Here is a 20,701-nt window from a genome sequence, read left to right as displayed (position 1 = left end):
AGCTGGTAAGTCTTGGGGGGGTGTTACTACCATTGATTCACATTTCTTTTGTACCCTCTATATTGTTTTTGATGGTTCTACTGCCTATTCAACTGAAAAAATATTTAAAATATATAACAAATTAATCTGCTTATTAAATTTGACCATCGATATTCAAAGGATAGCTAATTTCAGATTTCAAACATATTTTACTCTACAGAAAAAAAATGTTTTCTAACATCTTGGTAAGGATGAATAAAAATGATGTAAAAGCATTTTTCTTCTCCTGAGGAATTATGTAAAAGAGGGTCAATGAAAATGCTCTTTATTTTTAAGGTATTAGTCTGCGTTTCCTACTTGTGTTACAGTTTCAGTATACCCGGACACATTATGTTGGCTTTTGAAAGGTATAAGCTATAAACATCCACATGTCTTCCTTCGGTGCACTGTACAAAGTACACTAGCCCTCCCTGAACTTAGTAAACTTGGAAACAAATGTACACAGCATTAGATTCCAGCACAAGCAGCATGCTGTAAGACTAAATGGGGCACTTTTTGTTAGCAGATCACTGTACATTACAAAATCCCTGCCGAGTCTTCTGAACCACTATCACTATTGTTGACTGATCTTAGCTTGTATGGGCAAGAAGGAAAATGAACAGTGATAAGGGGATAAATCTGTTGACCTGAAGGAGTGATGGGTTTTCTTTAAGGGGGAAAGGCCAGGAATTCTGAAAATCTTTGAAACTGATTAGCGAGACAGGGCTCTGGCGATGAACCAAGCTAGCCAATGTGGCTGCTTAAATTGTACTTGGCTTAAAGCCCGAGGACCTTCTGTCAAATGTACTTTCTGTCCACTACCTAATAGTTGTCTATTCTTCAATAGGAGAACTCTTACAACCTTGAGGCACTGACATTTAGTTGAATGTATCATAAAATTTTTTCCTTCCAATTTATACCATTATCCTCCTCCTTTTCCTCTTGTCTCCTATAGATCTTGGCATTCTTTAAAAAACTAAGTAAATAATGTGATTCACATCTCTCGTCTTATAACCCAAACCATTTTAATTAGCAGGAATTGGTGTACCATCAACACAAGTCTAACAACCTCACAGCGGGTTTTTTAAATTATTAAGGGATGATTTGCTCTAATAGCTTTCTGGTAAGAAGAAGCTTTCTTTGAGAACAAAATAAGTGATCGCTCTATAAATGAATCATTCTCCTTAAAGAAGAAGAGGAGGAAGAGAGGGAGGGAGAGGGAGGGGGAGGGAGAGGAAGAAGAAGAACAAGAAGAAGAAGAGGAGGAGGAGGAGGAGGAGGAGGAGGAGGAGGAGGAGGAGGAGGAAGAAGAAGAAGAAGAAGAAGAAGAAGAAGAAGAAGAAGAAGAAGAAGAAGAAGAGGAGAAAAGCAGAAAAAGAAGAAGAAATTTCTCCAGTCAGCAGATGAGAATTTTTCATATATGTCTGGCAAAACTTGTGACACAAAGAACAAAATAATAATTACATTTCCTAGTATTAGTCATGTCAAAGATTACGCATTTTTACCAATTTAATACTACACTTTTAACTTCAATCTTGTGAAGGAAGCCAGAGTTCTCTGGAAGACAGTCTGGAAATAATCTTTCCAAAGAGTTGAGAAAAATCTCTAAGACGAAGTGAGTAGCTGAAGAGAACTATATTACCGCTACAAAGCATCAAGCACTTTCCATATGGACTAGAAGCTAAAAAGATTAGCTTCAAAGTTACGCATTTGGTACTCTGATAATAAGCATTCTTGTGCTAGTTTGAAATTAGAACTGCTTTCAAAATGTTAACATTTTCTATAGAGGCTGTTCTTAGTCAGTGCAAAGCCAGCAGGCTACATTCTCTGTGTCAGGTAAATCCTGCTGGGGCCTCTGATTTTATTAAATCTCTGGCTCATTCCTACTGGGGGCTACACACATTTTGGGCAGAGCATTCATTCCTTCATCCAGGGAAACAATCTCTTCCATTCTGCCAGTTGAGGACATGAACCTAGAGTCTGTGCGTGTACCTGTTTACCTCCACACAGAAGACACTGTGGAAGAAGATGGACACAAGGGAAGGAGATTCTTCTGGAAAAAGGTAAAAGTTGTCCTTTGAGGTTATTTATGAGACTTTGCGACCAGTATTGCTGAAAAGCTGGGGTTAAAGAGACGAGCTAAGAAGACTGAAAGCTTATAGAGCACTTGGCTCTTCTTCCCAAACACTGATGCACAGAGAGGAACACAGAAGCAATTCAGGCTGAGGATCTCAAATGTGGCAACGGCTGGCAATAGCAGGCAAGACACTGGGGTAACACACAGAGGAGACTTAAAAGTAGGGATGACTATGCTGAAGGTTAGAAATGAGAGCTGAGAGGAGAGGTAAGTGGGTTGACCTCAAGAGTCTGGCCTAATGGCCGGAGGTCACTGTTGAGTCTGAGGACAAAAGAAAGCTGTGGAAGAAAGTACACAACAAGATGTGGCCTGAGAGAGGACTCTTGAGTCTCACTATTTTTAGTGACTGATACTGGAGGTGGAGATGCAATACACGAATTCAAAGTGAGGAACGAGCCGTGGGTAATGTAAAGAAGGATGCAGGCAGATGTGCAGAGGCGAAGGCCAGTGCAGTGAGAAAACAGAGGAGGGGAACCAGTAACAAGGCAGTCCTAAGACAGCACAAGTCCTGAGTGTTGAAGATAGACTTTAGGGGGAATGAACAAAACAGAATGGAAAGACTAAAGCCAGTGAGCTAGAACAAGACAGAGTGAGAGTGGAGGCAAAAAACATTTCCAAGGTGCTGGCAAAGAGAGAACAGCCTGGCACATGAGTGATTCAAGCAACCAGAGTCAGGACAGGAATGTCTGTACAAGGACTTAGACTAGCTGGTGAGGTTTTGTCTGTTCTGCAACATAAGAAAAAGAAGCCATGGAACTCACAAATTTAGAACTGGAGGCAGTCACATATTACTGTATTTCAAATGTGATGAAGGGAAACTGTCAAAAGCCTCACTATACCCTATATCAAAATATATAAAAAAGAATGTCTCTGTCTGGATATTCTTTAGCTCTGTGGTGAGAATACCACCCTATTTAATAGTTAGTGGTGAGGATATTTTAATACAATTTAGTATTCCAGGCCAATTCTGGTTTAGCCTGTTTCCCTTATTACATAATATTTGTTTTACTCTTAAAAATGTCCTGTTTGGGTGACAAATTATCCTGTCATCCTACTTATAACTCAAACCTTAACAACAGTGGTATTAGAAACTTAATTTGCAAACAAGCTAGAGAGTGAAAATTAGTGCGTTAAACACAAACTGTCTTTGGTCACAGAAGAAATGACTAATATTCATTAAAATGTGAAATGAATATAAGGAGGAGGACAGGAAGAAACCATCTACACGGAAGTTAAAGATACCTTTATCTGGGGATACTGTGCCTTTTTCTAGGAAAGCAACCAGAAACTTCTGGATGGTAAAGTAGGGCCACAGGACAACACAGGGTATCACTCTGATCTCACAGTGCTGTAGTGGATGTGGTGGGAGCATTCTGCGATGTTCGCAGCTGAGAATTTTCTGGGACTAAATTGAACCTGAAGCTTGCTGTGCTTCTTTTGAAACCACTTTCTAAACTCTTCTAAGAAACATCCAGATAAAAGCACACTGCAAACTAAGAACAAACAAAACAACATTTCGATGAAAAAACAAACATTAGGATATAAGGGGAAAAGGGGGAATAGTTTACTAACCAGAAGGCTAACTGTGCAGCCAATCTTTTTGCCATCTACCTCTCCCATTTTCATGCAGTCCCTAAAAACAAAAAGCAATAGTCAGAACTCGGAACTTCCTTCCTAGGGGAAAACACAGTTTCTTCTTTTAAAGGGGTTGGGAAAAGTACTGTCAGAGACCGGAGGCAATTTGCAAGTTGCCATTGAGTTGCCCTTGAGACAGAGGCTCTGGGGACCAGGAGAATGCCCCAGGCTGCATGATCTTAGGCGAGGTTGGAAGCTCAGACACTTCTGAGCACCAGTTTCTGCTGAGAATTTCACTTTGCAGAAGGACTATGCTCCCTCTCAATAGACAGGGTGCCCTAGGAGAAAAAGGAGTGAAGATGTGTTCTTATACACCTCCCTCCAGTGGGTTGAGAAACAGCTGGATGCCTGGCCATCAACAATGAGAATGAGGGTTCCCCTTTGTAAAAGAAAAATACCATGCTTTAACAGTTTAGATAATTTAAAAATCAAAAAATTACATCTATGAAAGATAACAGTGTGCATTTCACACACCGCCCGACTTTCATAAGAAAGCAGGACTGTACAATTCTCTGTTATACTGTCTTCAGCCTAAAATCGATGGATCTCCTGGTTCTACGGCTGAGTCTAAACAACAAAAAAGATTCCTTTACTAATGAGACTCTGAGAACCTTCTCAATTCACTAAGACTTTGAAAGAACTGTCAGCCAAAACAAAAGGGAGGAAAAAGGGGGAAAAAATCAAAAACTTAGAACCAGCTAGTTAGAAGTCCATCACCTTATTGCACAAGGTTCTGTGGTCTGATTATCAACTCTTTGAGCGATTAACTCAAGCGGAAAGTTGACTGTATTCTAACTCTTTGATTTTCTAGCTGGAGCATAGCGCATCTGGGAAACATGGGACTTCGCTTACCTGTAATCTAACAACCTTTCCATTAGACGAGTTACAGTGGCAATTAATGAAACGCCACTCTCCCTCCATGTTTCCCGCTCAATTTTCTTTAGTAGACTGGAAAAGAAAGAACCCAGGGCATTTTCAACATTTATTTTTATCAGTCACCATGACAACCATTTTACTTTCATCAGTACCTTAAATGCCTTAGCAACCACTGCAACATCTCACAAGTAGCACGATTTGCAAACAATGTCTTACCTAGGATAGGGACCAAATAGTGGAATTCTAATCCAGGAAGCATTGACAAAGCAAATTGATTTTCAGATTATCCAAGTCATAAAATACGAACACATGCATATAATCATATTTTCAAAATATACAAGCACCTCACAGATCAAAGACATTTCCCTCTAGCTTCTTTCTTACACTAACAGAGGCTTGAGCCTTACCACAGCAAATAACACTACGAAAAGCGAAAACAGGAGTACCTCTAAGTTTCCTTTAAAATAAGATCTTGGTTTATTCACATAAGAATGTTTTCCTACCTCTCAGTGGAATGCATCTTCATCCAGGCAATTTTACTGCAATGCAACTGCTAGAGGAAAATCCTTGTACAGACGGTATGACGTTTTGCGTTTTTTCCCTTCCCTTCACATTTGCCCACTCAATACATATTGTACTATCTGTGCACTCACTCAACAGTTTCATTCATTTTGTCATTAATCACAGAGGATTGTCTATGTGGTAGTTGCAGCAGATCGATGACAAGTGCCAAACCTCATCTCTCCTCCTACATTTCCCCTAATCTTAAGCACCTTGGAGCACAGGCACTATGTAAACACAAAATAATAATAATAATCACAATAATTAGGATAGGTTTGACTTTCACTCCTGCCCCTTGGCAAATTAAGCATACACTTGGCAAAGGCTTTATGACTGAACTTCCCCCAAAAGATAAAAGTAAGAACATAGGCATGGCAACGTGAGGATCATTCCCTTCCCCTCCGAATTTAATGATCATTTCTGTCTAAAAAATCTTGTTTCCCTTTCATCTTGGTTTCAGGAATAACTGAGAGAGAAAACATTTCTCACAAGTGCAATCTAACCCAATCACATATTGTGCTTAGAGGAAAAATAAATGTTAAGAAAAAAGCTATTCTGCCAAAGCCTGCTTGCTTGCTTGCTTTTTCTTTCTTTCCTTCCTTCCTTCCTTCCTTTCCTTTCCTCTCCTCTCCTTTCCCTTCCTTCCTTCTTTCTTTCCTTCCTTCCTTCCTTCCTTCCTTCCTTCCTCCCTCCCTCCCTTCCCTCCCTCCATCCCTTCCCTTCCTTCCTTCTTATGCTATGTTGTCTCTCAATTTTCCTTCCCCCTTCTTGCTATTGCCATTCCAGTGCCCAGCCTTCTGTCTTGTCTTCTCATCTGTTGCCTGTTCAGCCCTGACCATTTGTTTTTCTGGTTTATTCTGAACTGCTTCCTAGATTAAGTTGGGGGAGGGAGGGAGAGAGGTAGCACATGAAGGGATGGAGCCTGTCCTCACTAATCCCCCAGGAAAGGTCCCCTAGTTTGTTTAAAATGTGTTTTCTTTAAAAACAAAACAAAACAAAACAAAACAAAATAACCTCTGAACAGCACCTGTTTTGAGCTTAAATGCCAAACTGGTATTGAACCAAGTAGTCAGATGAATGCCAAAGTAATGCAGGATGATGTAGAAATTTCCCCAAGTGACAGCCCACACCTCATATACTTTACAGGCTGAAAAACAACTCAAGTTAAGTAATAATCCTAAAAATACATAGAGACTTCTTTTGTGGGCATGAATTTCATTAATTTGCACAGCCTCTTGATGCAGTGAGAACTCAGAGCTACATAACCCTCTTGTAAGAAGAGGCACAGCCCTGCAGACCCCACTCCCTTGACTAATTCCAGACCCAGAGGTTAGAACCAAGCCTAGAACCCAATTCATCTGCAGCCAGCCTTGTTCTTTCTGTCGAGAAGCTTGTTCTCCCAGTTTACCTGATACAAACTGAGAAGGGGCACCTATCAGCAAGAAGAGATGAGTCTTTCTTGATAACTTGGGTGAGACTGGGTATTTTTATTTGGTCTATAATCATGCACATGGGCCCATGCTGAGTATACAGGGGAGTCCTCTGATAACAGTGAAGGGTGTTTTTATTGCTAATTGATAGGCAGTGGGCCTTCATAACACTGGAGAGCACGACAGACCACAGTCCTGTAGGATGACATTATGCTCAATAGGCTCTTACCCTATGAAAGAACATCAACGGGGGAGGTAGGATTTGACCCTAAATCTACTTCTCTATCATAATGCAATGGTATGGAGGCCATCAAGCCTACATAAAACATCTGTGTCTGTCCACGCTCTTCTTTTTTTTAATTTTTTTAAATGTTTATTTATTTTTGAGAGAGACAGAGTGTGAGCGGGGGAGGGGCAGAGAGAGAGAGAGAGAGAGAGAGAGAGAGAGAGAGAGAGAAAGACAGAATCCGAAACAGGCTCCAGGCTCCAAGCTTCCAGCACAGAGCCCAATGTGGGGCTCGAACTCACAAACTGAGAGATCATGACCTGAGCCAAAGTCGGATGCTTAACCACCTGAGCCACCCAGGAGCCCCTGTCCACACTCTTCTTAACCCAAAGTGTTAGATGCCTAAAATATGTATTGCATAGCTAATGCTCTGTCTCTAAACTAAAATTAAATGTGTCATCACTAAATAAAGACCCTGAAAGAATCTGGAGACTTATTTAATTATTTAGAGCAACATATGAGGAAGAAGTGAGAGTGATGGTATCTCTTCTGGAAACCCTACTGTGCACTCCTACAGCATAGTCACTGCAGTGCCCCCAGCCCTAGAAGAGTACCCGGCACAGGGAGGTGCTCGATAAATGAAACCCAATGGGTGAACCAAGTGGAGCCAAGGGAATTAGAATTTAGTTCTGATACTCTATTCGGGTTATATCACTATTGGTGTCTATGTCCTACAATTTCAGCATTATCAAAAATAATAAATCCTGACTCCTACTTATTTCAAAAAAATGTAGTATGGGTAAATGAAGATAACGTTAGGGTTGATGAAAGGCAAAGTGAGCTCTTCGGAAGGAAACTGCTACACAAAGGTCAAGTCTCCTTCTAAGGAGGCTATCTGGGCAACTATTACATTTTAAGGAAGCAGTGAGCTACATTCAGCTTCCGAGCAAATTTTATGAAGTTTCAGATATGAATTACAGAGAGCAAATGAGAGCCTGTATCATTATGTTCCGAATTCATAACGTGTGCAGTGACTCAAGGTGCTTATACTAAGTCTTTGTGATTTCTATTGCCAAAAAAGCATTTTATTGTTTCCTGAAATACAGCTAGATTTTCACTTTCTTTTCTGAGCTCAGGTGGTAATGATATTTAATTATTACTTTTAGGTTTTATTTAATCCCAATATGCTGAATATAAAGGCATGAAAGAAAAATATTTATAGCAACATTTCTAATAATGTGCTAAAAATCATAAAAGAGAAATAATCTCCATTGAATGAATCAGGCACCTTGAAACAGTCCTAACTATAGATGCTTAATATATTAATTACTAGTTTGATTCTAATGTCAAGGTACATCTTCTATTTCAAAGCTACATTTATATACAAGCAATCCAAATTGCATGCTATAGGCCTTTATTAAAGTAGATAAGAGGCACTATAAAATGATGTATTTATTAATCTTGTGAATTTATTATACATAATTAATCACAAATCTCAAGAGATTCATTTCACTTACTGCTTACTCATTTTAGTTCTTTGTTCAAAGCAAGGACTAGTAACCGAAATGAGAGCAGTTTTCAAAGGCAATTTATTACACTGGATGAGGTTTTAATCAGAATTCTTGCTAAACTCCAGCTGTCATGAAATACAGACGCTTTGTACACTAGAATGAATGAGGGCTTGGTGAATAATTACTAAAAGTTCCAGTTTAATTACAGTATCAGAAGAAAATGGTTTTGTTTAGGAATCAGCAGAAAGAATGTATTTTATCATCACCCACCACCATCCTAGGAAATCTGTATACCCCTTCTTGGCTTTTCCTTTGAATGTAATTTTCTTAAAAGCTTCAGGGATGATTTTCAATCAGGCAAGTTTAAATCTATCAGTCACTAATAATACTTTGTAAACCTGTATACTAATATATCTACTTTTCTAAATTAATCATAAAATGAATTCTACAACTTGGCATTTGGCTATCAGTTTTAAAGCATTAATAGTTTTTTTTTTTTTTTTTTTAAAGTAGTCTTCATGCCTAGTGCAGAACCCAATGTGGGGCTTGACCTCACAAACCTGAGATCAAGACCTGAGCTGAAATCAAGACGCTTAACCGAATGAGCCACCTAGGTGCCCCAAAAGCATTAATAGTTTTACGTGACACCTAGGACAAGTAAGAGTATATTTTGTAATAGAAAAGGTATCGCTGAATTATTTTTGCACTTCTGAAAGAAGTGCAAACATTCTCCAAGCACAATGAGGTAGTCCTTCCTTCAAATAGAAGCACTTTATCAATATCCTAGGACTGAAAATGACTGAGATCCACAGAAAATGTAGAGAAAACAAGTGTTAGAATTAAACTCCTAAAATACTAAAACACTCTCTCATATCCTCTCTGGCCATCTCACACAGTGGATGAAACCTTGGTATAAGCAATTCATCCTGCACTTGGTCATATTCTGCCCTTCTGTCCATAAGGACAACTTCAAAGTCTCCTTACAGCACTCTTGTGGTATTTAGCCTCCATTCAAATCCAAATTAGAGAATTTACTAAAAATGACTTGCTTCTGTGATATTCTAATAAGAAACATTCAGAAAGCAATTAATAATGGTGGGTGAGCAATGGGTATCGATGAATTAAATCAAGTATTGAAAAACATGCCAACTATGTTAGTTTCACCAACAACAAATCAGCCAAGGATATCTTGCTTTGGAAAGCATTGCACAAGAACTCGAGAATCACACCATTTCCCACGCCCCGCCCCTCCCACCACCCCCACCGTTAACCCTACTTAAAATCATTATCTTGCAGCCTGGTTTTAATTCTGGGGCTTGAAAAGAGTGAGATTTGTTACATAACACATGTGACCTGACCTCATCAGAGATTAAAATAAGGAGACGTGTCTAATCATCAACACAATAAGATCCATTTGCCAGAGTTCGGCAATTATCCTTTATTTCGCACTCCACAAAGACAAAGCATTCCTGCGAGACCCAAGCTGTCTTTGCAGCTCTCAGCCGCTAAGCACGGACACAAAATCCTCTGGATGGAATCAACATGAGATAAACATATTACTCACATACTGTTGAAGAGCTCACGGTATGTTTCATCACCTTTGCCTTCTGACATCAGGCTGTCCAGTTTGTCAATTAGCTTAGCTTCCACCTGAAACATACCCAAATATTACTCCCTTTCTTTCCCTTCACAAAGTGGGATTTCTAGGCAAACTGAAACATACTCAAGTCTGCAAGTGAAAAGGCAGCGAATTTTGTGAAAGCAACATTATCATAAGCTGCGGTTAATAGCAGATATCCCCTTGGAATTCTAGGGGCTAATTTAGATAGAGTAGCACAACTTCAAACTCCCGGCAGGGTAGCGTTTGCTGCCACCAAAGACATCTATTTGTTGACTCAAACACAAATGCTTGCAGCCCCACTTAAACATGTGAATTTTTTTAAGAGCTATAAAAACTGGCAAGTCCTACTTATTTATTTTTTTAAAAAAATTACTATATGTGTAAGAACATTAGCAGAGTAACATACCCACAGACGTTAATTTAAATCTTTGATGTGTTTCATATTTTTTTTTCTTTCTCAAAACAGTTCGAGGTTGCCCTAAATCTCTCTGCTCAAGATGAGAACTTGCCTTATCCATGTACAGATGGTAGATCCATAGAAATATTCTAAGTCAGCAATAAGCTACATGAGAGAGAAAGGACATATTTCCTGAAAAACTGTAGTCAAAACATTTATATCTTCGAGAATGTAAATCCTTTAGGCCTTGAGTATCAGAAAAAGCAGAAATAGCCCCTTCATCTGTCTGAGGCAGCAGAGACAGAAAATGAAACACCCCTGCATGGCCAGAGAGAGGTAAGCAATGACAGATTGGGAGGGATATGTGACATTGTCAAAGGACTAAGCTCAGTTATTCCTTTGAATCAAATTCTAATAACGGTATGAAGACAAAAGGAAAGGACAGTGGGGTCCCCCCCACACATGAGAACAATTTTAAAATAGCCTTTTGTTCAGTGATTAGCTTTCTTGAAAAGAAACGTAGATATGGATACAGGAGAAAGCCATGCTTCCGGCAGTGGGAGGGTGCTGCGTATGCATTCAGCTTGCTCAGACCGTTGACAATCATTTCTAAAATTTGAGAGAGGCTTCACTGGGAGAAGCATGAAGGGGGCGCCAGATCCTCCAAACAGGTGAGCGTGTACAAGTTAGTGTGGGACAGCGCCGACAGAAACGAAGCCTACCATCTCTAACTTGAGTAACCTGGCATGGCAAATCAGCTGATTTCTTACGTGATCTGATTTTGTAATAAAAACATCTATTCTTTCCAAAACTGGAGCAGACCTAGCAGAACCTAGTCAACGAGAAATGATAGGCTCATCTCTTCAGAATCTCCTTTGCAAGAATTTCCACTGCCTTCCTGTTTAAATTAATTCTCAATGCTTCAAGCAAAAAGCAATAAAACATTCTGTGCACCAAATGGTCAAAACTAAGCCATTCACCAAATGCAATGTGTGAACCACTGAGAAGCCAATGATTTTAAGAATCGTTAACCTTCCAATTCCTCTGTGTTGTGGCCAACTGGGAACAAAAAGAATCTCTGCCAGCTCTTTAACAAAGACTTGGAAGTTGCAGAATTTTTCAGCTGAAAGGGATTTTAGGGCTTCCACAGGGGCTCGGGGGAACACGAACTGGAGAGGTGACCAAGGCCATATGAACGGGAGAAGGCAGGCAAGGCTGGAATCTAGGTCCCTTGAAAGCCTGTTCGATACTTATTTCCCAACTCAGAGTGGAATCTGGTAGCTCAGAGAAGTTCAAGCAGAACTGAGACTCTTTCAACTGTTCTGAGAAGCATGTCCACCTACCTGTTTAAAATTGCCGGTCCGTCTCTGCTCCCAGTCCATCATGTCATGAAAAATAGGAATCATGACATTCCGGAGATCTGGCTGTGGTATCAAGGTCACTTCTAGGAAAGGGCCAATCAAGGCAGGGATAAAATGAAGCTTGTGCTCTCCTAAATTGAATCAAACATTCAAGTTTCAGTATATCAATCTTAAGAAGATTTCAGAAAATTTATATTATTCAATTTATTTAAAATGATTGCTAGGAGTACATGCAATTAGAGTTGTCTCTCCAGGCAAGAATATATTTCCCTAAGCAGATATATAAACAGTAAATTTCCATATGTTGATTAATATTTCTCCATCATTTTATATTAAAAAACTAGGGATTTACTTTTTCACAGTTAAAAAAAGCTGTAAGATACCATTAAAAATTACACCACAAATTAAAAATGATGAATTAAAATGACACCAAAAGTTAAATCATCAGGAATTGGTTATGTATACTATTATAGAGTCACACATTGAATTTTTTATGCAGTCACTAAAAATGAGGGTTAGGAAGGATAACAGGCCAAGTTTCTCAATGGGATTAACCGAAAAAGCAAGGCATAGGGTGCCTAGGTGGCTCAATCGGTTAAGTGTCCGACTTCAGCTCGGGTCATGATCTCAGGGCTCGTGAGTTCAAGCCCTGCATTGAGCTCTGTGCTGATGGCTCAGGAGTCGGCTTCAGATTCTCTGTCTCTCTTCCCCCTCCCTGCTCGCTCGCTCTCTCTCTCACAAAAATAAATGAATGTTAAAGAATTTTAAAAAAGAAAAAGCAAGGTAAAATACAGTATGGATGGGTACTTCCTTCGTTAAAAAGACGAAACATGTGTGTGTGTGTGTGTGTGTGTGTGTGTGTGTATGTAGTGGTAAGTAGTCAAGAAGATTTATCCCCTAATGTTAACCACAAAGGTTATTATCTCTAGGTGGTTAAAATAATAGGCACTTTTTATATATGAAAAAAGTGGTCCATGCATCATACAATTTTTCTTATGTTTTTAAACATAATAAACACACAGCCTAAACAAAAAAGTAAACGGTAGTTCAAAAAAAAAAAAAGAATGTAACAATTTTCTAAAAAGATTACAGTGTAACGACAGTGAACTCAAAATGGTATAATTACCAAAGTACACAAAAGTATGGTACTGATACTTCCGAGGAAAGGAAGGTAGAGGGTGGGGTGGACAGATGATTTCATCTAGCAAATGAGTGTTGACTTCAGTTCATTACACTAATCATCTATGTTAAATCTCAGAGTTTCATTTTGATAATAAGCACTAACTTTTAGCATCTGAAGCATGTGACACTGAAAGCAATCATTTAAAACCCATAGAACAGGTTAGGAAGCCAAGCAGAAGGGAGCTGGCTTCATGCAAGAAGATAGTTTCCCCTTATTCTTTTCTACCTTTAGTCTTTTTTTATGCAAGAGTCAAATATACACAAATTCATACCATTCAGAGTTACTTGCACATTTTGGAGTTACATACCTTTGCATTAATTATCATTTTCTCTATTTTGTTTTCTGTACTAGAAGGCATGAGTGTGGCCGAAGAGCTTGGATATATATAAATCCGGGGTGCAAATATGGACTTTAAATTTATATTGGCTTTAGAGGGGTTTTTAAAAGAAAATGAAAGGAAACATTTGGAGATGGGGGGGGGGGGGAAATGATGGATGAGATCAAAGACAGGCAAACCCAAGCAGGTGTTTGTAAAGTCACTGCGTTTTGCGATTGGAAGGTGCCTAGAAACAGTTCAGCAATCTTCACCATGTGGCTCCCCATCCCTTTTCCTCCATGCTAGGGACATTAGCAGGACACAAGCCACACCCCCCAGCCTATCTGAAAGTCCCTATCCTTTCCAACACTGAAACCACACAGTCTTTTCCTTTCTCTTTCAGGTTTCATTAAAAGTAATTTGTTTCTCACCATCTCTTAATTACTTATTCATATCCATTATGTGTGAGGAATAAACTTGGCTTATAATTCCTTTTGCTCTCCTACCTTTCTTTGTGATCCAGGTACCATTTTATCTTTCCCAAGGGACTCCTTAGTTCTCCTCATTCAAGCAAGAACACCTCCTTCTTATTCATCAGAAGAAACTTCCTTATTAATCTAACCTTGTACACTTTCCTCCAAAAGAATGAGTCCTTTCAAGACTGAACAAGCTCACTGTGGCAGAATATAGAGAAGTGTCAATCCCTAGTTCTTCTCCCTGTATCTCCCCCATCCTCCCAATACACACATTTCAAGCAGGGAACTAGCTGCCAGTTTTTGGGATTGCTTTCCTCAGTTATTTTTATCAGGGCAGAAAGCAGAAGCAACCTGAACTCAAAAACTCATACTGTCATTTGGAAAAGCCTAACCTACTCAATGCTTATTCAAGATATTCTGGCAAAAGAGGGGAAGAAAGAGAAACAGGGAAGGAGACTTCCAGCCCATCCTGAGATTAGCAGGCCTTACACCCATTCCATGACTCTGCCCCTAGGGGATGGCCTCAGAGGTTCCAGGTCTACCATGGATGCTATACCCTCACAGAGCCATGGACTGAAGGGACCATATATGCATCATGTAACCAATAACCAGGAGGGCTTCCCCACGGTTTTGAGACTGTGTAAGACACCAAATCTTTGCACAGCCTTTGGGTATGTGTGGAGGAGGGGTAATAGAAGTGGCAAGAAAGACAAAATAAAACTGAATTCCCTGCTAGCCCGAATAGTCCTCCTGGCTTGGTGAAATGAGATTCAGAGCTGCAACATTATCATCTTCCTTTTTAATCTTTCCTGGGCCTGGCATCCTTTGGCCCTCCCTAATCAAGAACAGCATTAGCATGCACTTACTTTATTTATCACTGTTTGCCCGAGTATTTTTGAATCTCTTTTAAAAAAAAAAAGTCTTCTATTTATAGACATTTTACAACCTGATTTTCTTCTTTGAAAAATTTTTTACTATGCATTGTTTGGTGACAGATGATGACCACATTTATCCTGGGGAGCACTGAGTAATGTACAGAATTGCTGAATCACTATGTTGTATACCTGAAGCTAACATGACTGTATGTTAATTATACTTCAATAAAACATTTTTTTTACTATGAAAAACCTTAAATATACATAAAATTATAAAGAACAGTAAAGCAAATCCCCACATACACATCATCTAGTTTCAACAATTACCTACTTGTAAAAGAAACTTGTTTTCGATGTTTATTTGAGAGATGGTGAAAGACACAGCATAAGTGGGGGAGTGGCAGAGAGAGAGAGGCAGACACAGAATCTGAAGCAGGCTTTAGACTCTGAGCTATCAGCACAGAGCCTGACGCAGGGTTCGAACCATGAACTGTGAGATCATGCCCTGAGCTGAAGTCGGACGTTTAACCGACTGAGCCACCCAGGTGCCCCATACAATTATCTACATTTTTGCCAATCCTGTTTCGTCTATCACCGCAACTATTTTCCCCCCTCTAGGGTACTTTAAAGCAAGTCTGAGATATATCATTCTACTTGTATGCAAATCAGTAAGCATCTTTAAGGTAGGACATTATTATTTACACACACACACACACACACACACACACAGAATTACAATGCCTTTACCACACCTAACAAAGGCAAACAATAATTCCTTAATCTAAAACTCAGCCTAAATTAAACTTTCTCTGATGGTCCTAAAACATGTCATTTATAGTTGGTTTCTTTTAATCACAATCCAACTAAGTCCATACAGTCTATTTTGTAGCCTGATTTTCTACTGACAGTAGACAGGCCACACCTACATTTAAATCACTATACAGGAATGCATGAAGGTAGCCTTATTTGCTGAAAACATAGTCTGGGAACACAGACCCTATGCAAACCTGAACAGGCTCTCCACTATAGTAAACCTAATTCTTCCCCAATCAGCAAAGCAAAATTTTGAGCTATGTATGACAACAGCAAAATAAACTTTATTTAAATGATTTCTTTTTAAACTGAAGATTTAGTATACTTTCCCCATCTCTAATTGTCAGCCACATGGTCTTGTTTTGAAGTATTTAGGGCATCTGCTACTTGGGCTGCTGGAGTTTTATATTTATGGGCACAGAACAGCCTGTTAGGGAAGTATTGATTTTTCTACAGCAGTTACAAGACGCTGTGTTTGCAAATGTGGAAAGAAGAGCCCACTTTATATTTAGTAAGAATGTTAGTTCAACTAAAAATAGCAAGAAAAAACTTAACCTTGAAGCATGATGAATGCCAAAGGTGGGACACAGTAGTCAAGACTAGCTTCTTTCTTTGTAGACTATTCTTTTTTTTTTTTTTTTTTTTAATTTTTTTTTTCAACGTTTATTTATTTTTGGGACAGAGAGAGACAGAGCATGAACGGGGGAGGGGCAGAGAGAGAGGGAGACACAGAATCGGAAACAGGCTCCAGGCTCTGAGCCATCAGCCCAGAGCCTGACACGGGGCTCGAACTCACGGACCGTGAGATCGTGACCTGGCTGAAGTTGGACGCTTAACCGACTGCACCACCCAGGCGCCCCTGTAGACTATTCTTGTAAGTATAATGCTAATGTATAAAATTGGGGGGCGGGGATTTATGCCCTCCCCCTTCTCTTTCCCCTTGTCTTGACAGGGGAAAGACAGTCCTTCCACTTGGAAATGAACACATTTAAGAAAAGGTATTCGCTTTTCACTACTTGGTCTTTACTCTTCAAAAGTATTTTATCAAAACCACAGGGAGATACCACCTCACACACCTTAGGATGGCTATTCTCAAAAAGACAGAGAGAAAAAGAGAGAAAAGAACAAGCGTTGGCAAGGATGTGGAGACAATGGAACTCATGTGTACTGTTAGTGGGAATGTAAAATAGTACAGTCACTGTGGAATACAGTATGGCATTTCCTCAAAAAATTAAACCTACAGGGGCGCCTGGGTGGCGCAGTCGGTTAAGCGTCCGACTTCAGCCAGGTCACGATCTCGCAGTCCGTGAGTTCGAGCCCCGCGTCAGGCTCTGGGCTGATGGCTCAGAGCCTGGAGCCTGTTTCCGATTCTGTGTCTCCCTCTCTCTCTGCCCCTCCCCCGTTCATGCTCTGTCTCTCTCTGTCCCAAAAATAAATAAACGTTGAAAAAAAAAAAATTAAAAAAAAAAATAAATAAAAAAATAAATAAAAAAAATTAAACCTATAATCGCTATATGGTCCATTGTTCATAGGTAAATCTAGGGATATAATGATCAGATTCGGAAATCGTACAGCTTTGTGCTTAAAAGCAGACAAAATTACATGTGCCCTTTATTCCTTGTCCTCAACAGAATGGAAGAACCAACTTGTTCCTAGCATATGAAATAGTTTCCACACTTCTACGTAAATATTAATGACCAAAATCTGATTGAAAAATATTGTTCAGGGGCGCCTGGGTGGCTCAGCTGGTTGAACATGTGACTCTTGATTTGGGCTCAGGTCATGATCCCAGGGTCATGAGATCAAGCCCCTCATCAGGCTCCATGCTCAGCATGGAGCCTGCTTAAGATTGTCTCTTTTCATCCCTCTCCCCAGCTCTCCCTCTGTCTAAAATAATAATAATAATAATAATAATAATAATAATAATAATAATAAAAATTGTTCAGTAAAATTTTGTTTCTGTATTAGACTAACTGGGTAGTTTCAAATGGCCAAAAATGTATTAATTACTCTGAGTATTATTTCCTTTCTGCAATTTACTTTCTAAAAGTTAGCGTTTTGTTTTTTTTTAATTTTTTTTTTCAACGTTTATTTATTTTTTGGGACAGAGAGAGACAGAGCATGAACGGGGGAGGGGCAGAGAGAGAGGGAGACACAGAATCGGAAACAGGCTCCAGGCTCTGAGCCATCAGCCCAAAGCCTGACGCGGGGCTCGAACTCACGGACCGCGAGATCGTGACCTGGCTGAAGTCGGACGCTTAACCGACTGCGCCACCCAGGCGCCCCTAAAAGTTAGCGTTTTTTATATCTACTAAAAATTACTGAGGATCTTGATTTATAAAATCATAAAGCTTACTTGCTTTACTAAAACATGGTGATTGGTTTTTATCAAGATTTTTCTTGTCTCACAGAAACTGGACAAAAGGTTTAAAATGTAACATTTTAAAACTAAGCTCTGTACAGACATGGACCATTTTTGTTATATCTCTCCAAATAACTTGCACATAGCCAGGGCTTTATGAATTATGTTACATTGAATTTGTTGGCCTGTTCCATTAAGAAATGGACGTCTATAATTATCTGAAATCTTTAGCATTCTAAATACTCAATGTGACATCTTCCATAAACCAAATTGTAATAAATATATTTTCAGATTCCTAAGTAACAAGCTGAATTAAGGTCTCTAAGGGGTGTTAAAATAGCACTGCGAATCCTTAATTTTTCTTATCATTTTGTAAAAATTCATGTCACAAGAGAGGCTTTAACACTTCTAAACATTTCCGAAGTCTAGTTGTTGTACAATAGCAGTGACCTTTAAAATTCACCTTATATTTTGGAAGTCTTAGAAAAGTCAGGACACAACTCCAGGGAAATAATACAAAAACAAAGGAATGAGGTGAAAATTTACCCTCATCTTGTATTTGAACTATGTCATGCTGGGAATTTGTATTGAGTATAATGAGCCTTTTCTAACAGACTGCTAGAACTAAGCTAGAGCTAGTCTTTACGGCTGGGAAAACAAAGAAAGGGGATAGTATCTAAAGCAGTGCTTTCCAATCCTTAGTCAAAAATCATCTGGAGAACCTATTAAAACACAGTTGTGTCCACTCCCAGTGATTCTGTTTCAGTAGGTCTGGGGTGGAGCCAGGTCATTTGCATCTCTCACAAGCTCCCAGTGATGCTGCTGGGGCTCCAGGTCCATTTGAGTACCAATGTTCTAAAGACTACTGACATGATCATGTGTTGGGGGGATCCATATGTTCCAGAGATTTTCCACATTGTCTAGATTTTTGAGCAAAACAAAGAAATAATTTAACACAAAAACCAGAGAGGTAGAAATATTTTTGTTTTAAGGACAAAATAGCTGGGAAAAGTTTATCAAGTATATCATGAGATCATTAGGCAGACTAAAGGCACCAGCTTTATTTAACAAGCCCATGGTCATGGCCCTAAGTGCATAGCTATCCTGGCTTGAGTAAAGATTTATGTGGAAACAACCACATAACCATTAGCAAGGCTAATATTCATCTAAAAGGGAAATCTGCCATGTTTTCTAACATTCTGGTAACTCAAACGAATCTGTCCTGGTTTTATCATTTGAGCTCTGACAAGGATTTAATCAACCACAACAGCATTCCAATGCAGCATTCTTTGGAAAACATCTTGTTAAATTAATGCCAAATGCAATATGGGCAGTACAGGGCTTTATCTGCTTTCGAAAAACACCACAAAGAATTAACAAAACATAAAGACTGAGAGGGGTACTCATCAAGTAAGACAAACTGATGCTATTTTTGAGCTGAATCTAAAGATACATCATAGACTTCTTCTAGCTGGCCTTAGACAGGTGGAGATTGCTTTCAAGATGCTAACTCACTTATTTGCTGAAATTACCAGCAAGCACTGAACAGGGGGCTCAATTATATGTAACAAGCCTTCCTCAAATTGCTATGAATATCACTATGTATATATACAGATCCTGGTCAAAAATCATTCTGTCACATGAAGTAAAATGATAATGGTTCTATTTTCATTTACAGAAAACAAATCCTGCCATTTCCAAGTTGTGCTTGGATGAGCCCAAGAGAAAAGATACTTTTAGATCATTACATATTCAATTCAAATAAGCCCATCACTTTAATGAATTGCAAGGAGAAATTTACAATGCAGTAATAGTAAATGAATACTATAAACTTGCACAATTAGCATACAAAATTAAATAAGTTGGATCTCTATAAAGAAACCATATGCCAATGAGATTGTAAAACAATTTATTTTCCAAATATTATTCTTTTCCATGCAACCAGGTCAGGGTCAACAATTTACTATAGTAATACGCTCTATCTGCTGTGTCATTAACAAAACGGAATCTAATAGTATCTTAGCAACTGCAGATGCTTTAAAATCCTTCGGCTATACTCTTTATGATATAGATCCATGCTGTCAAGTTTTTAAGAGTACTGGTGCACAAGCCAATGCTCCATCAAGTTAATTCTAAATTTGTTATGATTCATAGCTTCAATTCAGAGTTCTAGAAATTTTGAGTTGTTACAATCCCAAATTCTGAAAGATTAGCTCATTGCTAAAAATGTATTATTGGAGCATTGGTAGATTATAAAATTTATCGTTCATGAATAATGAAACACACAAAGGTAAGTTGATTTTTCAGACAGGTACCAATTTAAAAAATTAGTTATAACCATATTCAATTCCAAAATATCAATTACTTTCTATGATAACTATTGATATAGACACTTGGTTTCAAACGCCATCATTGGTAAATTGTCCTTCATTTGCACACTTAAAAGTACAGTGATCAACTACAATGGAGGTGGCTTCTCTTTCCATTACTTACCTAGGTTTTGCCACATACTGAAAATTTCACAACCCATTGTGACGCGCATGTCACCATACCTGAAATAAAACAAAAAGCAAACCTGATACAAAGCCTTCAGAACAAAAGGTATTTGTGTCTCTTTAAGATATAAACTATCAATGTGAATTAAAAGACACTATGTTGGGGGGTGGCTGGCTGGCTCAGCTGGTAGAGCATGTGACTCTTGATCTCGGTGTTGTGAGTTCAAGCTCTATGTTGAGTATGGAGATTACTTAAAAAATAAAATCTTAAAAAAATAAAAATAAAAGACACAATGTTTTTTGTTTGTTTTAAAGTTTATTTATTTTGAGAGAAAGAAAGAGAGACAGGGTATTTGAACAGGTGAGGGGCAGAGAGAGAGAATCCCAAGTAGGTTCCACACTGCCAGC

At 38.9% G+C, this 20,701-nt stretch overlaps 1 protein-coding gene across 4 annotated transcripts in view; it reads right to left on the bottom strand.

The window, feature by feature from the left end:
- DOCK4 (dedicator of cytokinesis 4) overlaps positions 1–20,701 on the bottom strand; it is a 434,929-nt gene that overhangs the window by 48,352 nt on the left and 365,876 nt on the right. For 3 of the 4 annotated variants that reach the window (XM_086692336.1, XM_086692356.1, XM_086692348.1), the window contains exons 30-35: positions 20,292–20,350; positions 11,756–11,904; positions 9,959–10,044; positions 4,883–4,909; positions 4,643–4,738; positions 3,728–3,788 (exon numbers count right to left, since the gene is read on the bottom strand). In XM_086692336.1, coding sequence (XP_086548462.1) covers positions 3,728–3,788; positions 4,643–4,738; positions 4,883–4,909; positions 9,959–10,044; positions 11,756–11,904; positions 20,292–20,350 — 478 coding nt within the window. The remainder of the gene's footprint in view (positions 1–3,727; positions 3,789–4,642; positions 4,739–4,882; positions 4,910–9,958; positions 10,045–11,755; positions 11,905–20,291; positions 20,351–20,701) is intronic. The other variant, XM_086692344.1, reaches the window with a different exon arrangement.

This window comes from Puma concolor, chromosome A2 (genome assembly GCF_028749965.1).
Source record: "Puma concolor isolate L17-30 chromosome A2, mPumCon1.1.hap2, whole genome shotgun sequence".
NCBI lineage: Eukaryota > Metazoa > Chordata > Mammalia > Carnivora > Felidae > Puma > Puma concolor.
The sequence above is the reverse complement of the archived record's forward strand: the minus strand, read 5'-3'. Positions and strand labels throughout refer to the sequence as shown.